General features: G+C 34.3%; 1 protein-coding gene across 1 annotated transcript; it reads right to left on the bottom strand.

Annotated features, from left to right (window-relative positions):
• Positions 1-3,659: 3,659 nt before the first annotated feature.
• LOC120156514 (sucrose transport protein SUC3-like) lies at positions 3,660-8,725 on the bottom strand. The gene is given in 15 exon segments (XM_039167826.1): positions 3,660-4,064; positions 4,366-4,409; positions 4,496-4,559; positions 4,660-4,893; positions 5,059-5,202; positions 5,399-5,764; positions 6,245-6,320; positions 6,444-6,511; positions 6,513-6,544; positions 6,655-6,688; positions 6,771-6,855; positions 6,971-7,035; positions 7,118-7,216; positions 7,558-7,623; positions 8,212-8,725. Coding segments are annotated over 15 exon segments (1,857 nt in total). The 5' UTR covers positions 8,524-8,725; the 3' UTR covers positions 3,660-3,896.
• Between the last annotated feature and the right edge of the window lie 788 nt (positions 8,726-9,513).

Genomic DNA, 9,513 nt, shown 5'->3' with positions numbered 1-9,513 from the left:
ATGGTTCACTGCTTTCATTTTTAGAACATCATGAACTTGTTGCATAGCATCCTGTGGCAGAATAGGTTTAGATGCTAAAATTCCAAGTTGTCCCAGCTGAAAGGAATATTTTTACGCTTATAAATAACTGTGACTTGTAAAGGCAATTTACTTGGTTCTTTAAGCTGAACTGTAGGTAATGGTTGTCTTTCTGTAGGAGAAGAATGTCCTGATTCAATTCCAGCCTTTTGCATCAATCCCAAAAGTTGCTGGAGCATGGTTTTCGTTTCATTTGTAGTAGTCTCCAAAGCCTGCATCCTCTGCTACAAAGCGCTCTGTTGACTAAGCCACCAAGTGGGAATCACTTCTATTTCAGAAGACTCAGCTGGATCAGCAGGAATATCAGGCGGTTGCTCAGTAAGAGACATTTGCTGTGTTTTCTTTGCTTTACCCAGTTTGAAAAAAAATTGTACTTTTGGATCAAAAAACCGTGCTTTGATTACCAATTGTGATGATTTGCTCAAGAATTTTAGAAAGGATTAAGAAAAATAGAGAAGATAGATTGAAGAAAACTTCATTCTCAATATTTCATTCATAACTTCATTCGTTTCTTTACAACCAATATATAGTTGAATTTGTTAAAATTTAGTGCCAGCTGTACTGTCCTTGCATAACAACTAGATTCCTGTAACTGATTTTATCGTTTGGATTCCACTGCAGACTGTTGGGTTTTGGTTCTCCAATTTGGGATCGTTCTTCTCTGGTCCACACCCATTCGATCCACACAGCCCGTTCTTCTCTTCAGGTATGTTTCCCGCTTGGTCCATCAATTTTATTTCATTTGTTCCCAAAATCCCTAATTCTTTCGTTTTCCCATATTCTTTCTCATTCCTCTCCATTACCGCCTCTGATTCCCCAAATCCTTCTCCATTTCAGCCTCATGAATCATGACAGAGCGTTGGAAGGTGATTCTTTTCTAGTGTGTTAAATATCATTTAAGCCTAAAAATAATAAAGATGTTGGATGGTCATTAATGATTTTAAGTCAGAGTTCTACAAATCATGTGAAATTTCTTGTATTATTTTTAAATGTCAATAAATGTTATGATATTAAAAAAATTCACGAGTACTATGAACTTGTATAATATTATCATTTGAGTTTTTTTAAATAGAAATTATATTGAAAGAAGATTTCAAATTTATAAACTAAGTATTAGTTGAATCTTCTATCAATTAATTAAGGTGTATTAATTTTAATTGAGTAAATTTGAATCAAATAGGTTTATATTTAAAAATTTTAAAAATTGATTTATTTGAAATTAAAATCATTTTAATTTCAAATAAAAAAATATAAAGATTTTGAATTATTTCAAACTATGATGAGTTCTACTACAATTATATTATTTTGATGTACATAAGTTTATGAGACGGGAAATGAGAAAGGAGATAGGGGCATATATAGGGGTGTTGAAAAATAGGAAAATTTCATGGCGTAAGTTAGGTGTACGTAGGCAATATATTTTTGATTGGGAACATGATGAGCTGCTTTTAACCTAAACAAGAGACCCCATCCCATCAATCTGGATATTGTTGCCTCATGGTGGGGCTCCTACGTCTAACTATTGGTGTTCAAGTAAAAAATACTGATAAATATTTTGGGGCAAATACAAAAGAGACTCTCACACTCACTGCCTTTCACATGACTTTATTAGTTGGAAGCTAAGGCCTATCAATGTGTGGGGTGGATCCATTCCCTGTTCTCTGTCTATATATACACTGTTTATATTTGCTGTATTGATAATATAATGACTCAAATAATAATATATATCATCTAAAAAATTATAATAAAAAATTGTCTTCTGTTCCATAATGAATCTTGGAAATCCACAAGGCATCTTGTTTGTACCTCTTATGGGGGTGGGTGGGTTCAGCTTCAGCTTGCAATCCCATGTGGTAATCTTTTCCTTTTTTTCCCCTTATCTCATTTTATTTTCTCAAAATTTTTGGCCAAGGGAAGAGAATATGCAACCTGATAGTGATTTGTCAACAACTGTTTCTTCTATTCTCTATTTATTTATTTTATTATTTATTATTTTCATGGTGAGGCTGGCCTACTATCGCAACCCTCCATTGAACTGTTTACTTCTTGGATTCTCCACAATTCAGATCTAACATGTTTTTCTTTTTTATAATATATAATAATTTTCTAATAGCTGGATAATGATGTTGATCAGAATCAGATGAACATTTTATATATATATAAGCTTGGTAAATCTATTGTACTTCCATGTAATTCTGCTTAAAGTAAGAATACATTAGGAGTTTGGTTTTCTTTATCGCTTGAAATAATTTAAGACTTGAATTTAAAATAATAATAATAATGTACCTATATAATACAGATTATACAATTCCTAATTATTTTTGGAAGATGATTTTGACACGGAATTACTACAACCATACTATACTCCCTTTTATGTATGTATTTATATATATATACAACCCTATCCCAACATAATAATAATTTCAGGTTACACAAGAAAAGAATTTTCATACACAAAAAAAGCCAACTCACCTTTTTGGTCATACTCAAACAACTCTTCCTTTAACATGAAATGTAGCATTCGACGAGTTATTACTAAGCTGAAATCGGTCACCTTCGTTAGGCATACTTCACGAGTAATAATAAATGCTTTCCACTGCCCTACCATCCTCAGCAAAATAAGGAAACAAACCAAAACACTATTTCGTTAATTTTATGAGAATGCTACCAGCAAGAAAATAATTCAGCATTCACATGGTTATGACAAGACCATTTGAATATGAGTTATATTGACACTCGAGTTAGGCATACTCTTAGACATTACTATTTAAGTCCCCATAAATAAATAAGAAAATCAGTTACCTTATATGCTTTATAGGGCTTTACTCAAACTTACAAGAAAAAATGCGCAGCTTTCTCATTTACAAATCTATGCCTATTTTCCAGAAAACCAAGGAACTCGTTCTACATCCCCCTATTTGGGAGTATTTTGCAAATCCCAAGGCACAATCATCCTAATATTATCGAGTTCTAAATGTATTTTCTAGTTATTCGCACCAGAAAATAGTTGGGATACAGTGTCTTCTCAGTCCTCATAAGAATCCTGCAAAATATATTTATGAATATATACACCCACACATATATAATGACGAGGAAATTTTAAACATACGAGTGTATTCTAAGATTCCAAGGTTAAAATCAGGAAGAAGACTTTCCACCTAATCAAGACGCTGTTTCTGTTAGGTATCGATTTCAGGTTTGCACATCATAACATGTCATCCACAGATGCAAACCACTAAATGGCTAAATAGCTGTAGTATGCTGCAAACTTAGCAAAAAGAAGAGCTACATCTAATCCACAAAAGCAAGCGGATGCTCAACAAAATAACGGCATGACTACACAGAGAAGCGATCAAGAATCCAGTGATAAAAGGCACAAAACTAAATAAGTCGTGTATATGCTGCTAAATCGTCTTCATCCATGGCATATTATTGATGATAATGGGGACCTCTAAATATTTTATCAGGCTACAATTCTAGCAATATGGAAATGACCAAGACAATGAGAACAAAGGAAACCATCTTTATAATGTGAGAACAGAAAATATAGCTTTCTTTAGTAAATAAGACACTAATAACTCTGTGCATGTATCTTCTTTTCAGTATGGTAACTGGACATTTACACTCTGCATAAGTACATGTACCCACGAAGTGGTGAAATGAATCAATCTGGATATGTAACATGAATATAATTTAATATGAAAATTATACGTACGATTGATGGTAGAGTCATCCCCTGAAAACAATTGGCAGTATATTTATGGTTGCCAAGTATAATATACAGAGTGGTTGTCACCTAATTGAGGCCACTTTAGTCCTTAGCCAAAATGAAAACCAGATGACTTGAAGGAATTTGACAGATCAGGCAGCCTAAGAGTTGCAATAACCCCCGCAGCCAGAGCACAGAAGGAAGCCAAAATAAAGGCTGGTATATTTCCCCCGCCAAATAGAGCATCCCAAGGACCCGCACCAAGAGATACAATCATCTGAAGAAATCAATAATGCATTGAAAATCAGTGTTAACTAAAATGACTAACTCAGAACACTCAATGCCAGATTTTCATTCAATTTACAATACAATCGACATTTTTCTTCATTTGCCCAAAAAGTCACAAGAATACGACTATACGAGTTCTTCTAAATACAGAGCACCCAAAATATCAAGATATTTGAAGCTAAGATTAGGTAGACCATATGAACTATGTAAAGAAAAACCCTAAAGTAGCAAGAAACCTTCAGAAATATCAAAAAGAAAAGTAAAATATGCCAATATATCATATTCTATACCTGTGGAACAACAATTGCTAGGTTCAAAACTCCAATTGCCAATCCTGAACAAACATACATGCTGTTACAACCTTTTTCCAATTTGGCAACCGAATAAAGCAGAACTAGATAAGATAATTGAGATATAAACCTTGGCCACCACCAGAATCTGCAGTCAACTCTGCTGTAATGGAAAACGGAACACTATAGGTAATCTATAAGGAAAAAGAACAAATTAATTTGCAAAAATAGCATCAAATTTTTAAACAAAACCTTAAGGATGTAGAAATTTACTCCAAGTCATTTAATACATACAGCTAGAGGAAAGCCAAGAAGGGTGAATACAACCAGGGAAGCAGTCCTGATTGCTGCACTCCCTCCAAACACATGTTCGATCCCTTGAGAATATTCTTTGACGGATATCAAACTAATGATAGCTGTAAGGGCCATACAAGCAAACACAGTATAGTTGCCCATTGCCCAAACAAGTCTCGACCCCATCCGTTGACACATTGGTTTAATAAAGAATGAACTAACACCCAGAACAACCTACACAAAAATTTAACAGAAATATAACAGCTTTCTGAAATGAATAAAAAAGAGATCTAATCACCTACAGCCCTCAAGGAATATTATATTACAATAAAGTCAACAGATGAAGCGAAAGAAAAAAAACTAAAGATTAGCAACTGGTGTTCAATTTTGAGTTCTTACAGAATTTAATAGCAAACCAAATGCTCCTTCTCTAACACCTTGATCATACAACTTTATTTCAGAAGCATTCCCTTTTGGATCACCATGGTATACTTCTCTTCCCATCCAATCCGTATCAAATAAAAAGAATGGAAACCAGGAAAGCTGCAATGAATGGACATGAACACAACAATAATTAATTTTTGCTTTCCCTCTTCCTGCTTTCCTTACTTCTCACTGGCAGAAAGGAAAGGGTAGTGTGAAATTGAAGACAATCATCGAACAATTGGCTCATGGCCATTTTTCTTTTTTTTTTTTTTTGAAAAAAAAGAAGTGCAGATAACAAATTGTTGAGACTTACCCAACTGAGAGCCATAACAATAAGAACTGAGTGCATTCCAGGCGGTAAATGCCTTAAACTAGTCAATAAGTTGACCAATACAGATCCAGGCCCATCACTGAAAACTTCATTTTGAACATCTGTATCTTTTGAATTAGCATATCTGGAGTTTGACACTCGTTCATATGCATTTTCTGCAGTGTTCCTGTTAGAATTGGCAACAGCGGACACATCAGGTTTTGATTTTGAGTGTTGAAAGCCATTTTTCCTGGAATCGTCCAACAAAGGTGCAGAATCTGATAAACGAGTTGACTCATTTGCTGGCGGTAGAAGTGGAACCTCATTAGCAAAATATATAGTCACAGCAGTACAAAATAAGAGAAATACCTGCACAAATGCCAAAATTTTTAGCACATACAGGACAACATCAATTAAGTGTTAGGAAACATGTGCAACCATAACATGCACAAAATTGGCATTCAAACAAACTCAGATATTTTAGAGAATCTACACTACAACTTCCTTGTGAAACTTAGACTATAGCAGCAATAACTATTTCTAGGTCAACTCCGGACAATATGAGGATGACAAGAAATGATTTTTCTAGCTCATTGAATCAGCACTATAGTAATAGGTGCAACTAATGGTCCACAACATAAAAAGAAAATGGAACTCCAGAAAAATAGTTTCAATCACAGTAAATGTCATGCTCATTTTAGCGTACTTCGTCTAAAGAATCAATAAGCATAACTAAGCCACACCATGATTCAAGCAATAAATTGACAAATAATATTTAGGAGAAGAATTTCATTACAACATCCTAGAAAGATCTATCCTTGTGAAACTTCTATGTGTGATGCTACTTACAACAGCGACAAGAAATGCTGCTTTAAGATTGGCACAAGCTTCACAGCAAGCTCTACTTTTCAAGAAAGGAAACCATCTGTATTGAGATCATTTATAAGAATTAGTTCAATATTCAGATGCAGTATAAGATTAAACAAGTAACTTGCGTCTCCATAATTGTTCATTTTATCACAGTAAAAACAGATGAAAATCTTTTAACCTATGCCAACTCCCACTAGCACCAGCTGAAAATCCCAAGATGTTTCCAACAGCCATCCATAAACAAAAATATAGCATTAGAAGAATTGTGCTGATCAGGACCTGTCATACAGCATTTTGTTATGCACGGTATTAAAGCACGAATAAAAACTAACATCACAATGTTACCATGTACAGACTGGAAATTTTCCATATTTCTTAAGAGAGTTCACCTGATAGATCTGCCAGAAGGGCACGAGCTGGTCCCTAAGAAAATGAAAATTCATTATCCACACACACATACAACGGCAAACTTGAAAGGAAGAACAAATCACCATGAACGACTTACCTGAACTGTATTGTTAGCAAGATCCAACATCCAGAATCCAATAACAAAGACAAAAGCCGCCCTTGTTCGTGTACCTTTAAATGTACTGCATTGCACATATTATTTGGAAAATATCATTAATTTTTTTTCCTTTTTTTTGGAGAGTGGGGGAGGGGGAGGGACTATGAGAGAAGAGAAGAAATCAAAGCAGGAAAAAATACCTGCAATGCTCTGTGGTATCACCTAAAATGTATCCAATGTCGGCAGAAAACCCGATTACTATCACCTAATGCAAAACTCAATTTAGTAGATATAAAACACAGAAACCTAGTATATAAGAATGAATCATGTAACACTTTAATGCTTACAGCAACGGAGATCATGAGTGATCCAGCAAGGATAAAAGGTCGTCTCCTTCCATACTTTGAAGTGCATTTATCACTCCAAACACCAACACAAGGTTGAACCTAAGATCAAAGTACAATAACCCAATAGATCACAAATACAGATATTCATCGTTTTTCTGAGTTCTTTTAACCGTAGTCAATAGATCATTACTGCACTACAAAATCCATAGCCAAGAGCCAGTTAATAACTAAGATATCCTGTCCCCAAGGATCGGACTCTCATCCTCCCCCTTCTATAAGGACCTAGGATACATGAAAGCCAACGTCAACCATTTTATTTGTTAGTTCAAACAAATCAGAGTAATAAGTTACCGCATTAAAATATCACGTTACCTTAAGGATTCCATAATAACAAATAGGGCATCAATAAAGTTATATGTAATATGGTTCCCATCACCTACCACCAAACCAGTTATTGGACCGCAGAGCCAAATAAATGAAGAAAAAGCATGCTCTATTCCAAGTGTCTGCATGAATCAGACAAATATAAACAGTCAAACAAAAAGGGAAAAGCGTCATAAGCTCAAGAGAAGCTCAGAGCAGTGGAAAAGGAATTTTGGCAGAGGCTAATAAAATTAAAGATAATGTTGCCAAGTTTGATACAATGTTTTGAGAACAACATTACCATCGAAATTAGAGATAATGTTGCCCAATTCGTGATTATGAGAAGAGTTTGAAGAAAATAATAAAAAAAAAATTAGAGATAATGTTGCCCATAATCTATCTTTGCAAAATTGTAATTATACCCGACATCTATTCTGAAAGTCCATGACTATGAGGATTAAGCAAATTACTGACTAAACAATAATGAAAAATGTATTGCAGTGTCTAATTTCTAACTAAAGATTCAAAAATGCCAACAAAGTACTTGGTACTGAATGCTGATCTTTGTTATTTCTATATCCTAAAGTTAACAAAAGAAAAGCACAAAATGACATCTAATAATAACACTGATCTAATTCAAACACATTGCACGTAATTCAAACTTCACAACATGCATCGTAAATAACCTATTTTTTCCGTTAAACTATAACAAGCATAGGGGGGAGAAGGACCTGAATGTAAGGAGTCAGGAGGGATAGTTGCAGAGCCCAACCAAATTGAACCCCGGCAGCGATCGTACAGCTAAGAACAAGAGTTACCAAGCTACAATCCTTAGATCTAATGTGGATCGGAGACGATAGGTTAGAGTTACAGTTGGCAACTCTCGCCGATGGCGTTGACAAAGAAGTTGACGGAGAGCTAGGAGACGAATTTAGATCGATCAGACTATGAAGATGAGGATCTTCGATCATTTCAACCTCGGAATCTTTCCTTAAGTTCCTGTAAGGAACTTTAATGGAAACTGAGTCGCTCGTTCCTGCCATGGCCTCTTTGACTCAGCCGCTGATTATCCTCGACGAGTTAACTCAATAAAACATTGGGATTGAAAGTTTTGAATGCGCAATGAAAAAGTAGAAATTAACAATGAAATTCTTCTGTTATTTTTCTTTTGAAACTTAGATCTAATTACCAGAGAAGGGAGATGGAAGTTAAAAGGTCAAATTTGGGCGGGTGTCAAGAACGACGGTCGCTCGTTCGTCGTTCCCTCGCGTTTCCATCTGTTATTTGCTACATCACATCTTCATCAAAGAAATGCGGGTGCGCTTTATGATCTTTACAACTGTGATATCGATTCTCCAACTTTTGACTAATAATCATGACGTGTCGGTTGAAGATCGAAAGTTGACATCAAGTGAAAAATGCGCCGATGGAGTTTTAAATCAGGTGCGTTTATTAAGATGGGAACAAAAAACGTAAACCGTTGGTTTTAAGTAACACCCATGCTGAATTGCTGATTAAACGAGTTATTAGATTAGGTAAGTATATCTAGCCATTAAGTTTAAAAAAAATTATATTTATTTTAACATTGAATTTTAAAACGTCTAAATATTAACATTGAACTTTAATTTTAATTATAATTAAAATATTAAATTAATAAATCGTTGATAATGTGGTGAGATCATTACTTCTTTCTTATTTTTCTATAAATAATCGTCAATTTTTCTAATTATTGTATCAGTCAAATGTCGTCGATATCGGCCATCGTTTGCGACAATGTTATACAAAAGCATTTGTATCTAAACTCCTCTTTCTTTTTCTCAAATTAATGTTTTTACGAATTTATTTCAAAATTGATAAAAATCAATCTAAGCATTTATTATTCTCATGATCTAATCTTTTTAATGATAATTCATCGGGGCTAGTTTCAAGTTATGTTGTATTTGTGAAAGAATGTATCATCATTTAGATATTCAAATAAAATACCTCAAATCTCAATTTCGATAAACCCACAAACCTTATATATAATTATTGGA

This window comes from Hibiscus syriacus, unplaced genomic scaffold (genome assembly GCF_006381635.1).
Source record: "Hibiscus syriacus cultivar Baekdansim isolate YM2019G1 unplaced genomic scaffold, ASM638163v2 tig00111221_pilon, whole genome shotgun sequence".
Lineage (NCBI taxonomy): Eukaryota > Viridiplantae > Streptophyta > Magnoliopsida > Malvales > Malvaceae > Hibiscus > Hibiscus syriacus.
Note: the sequence above shows the minus strand (reverse complement) of the source record. Positions and strands in the feature narration are given on the sequence as shown.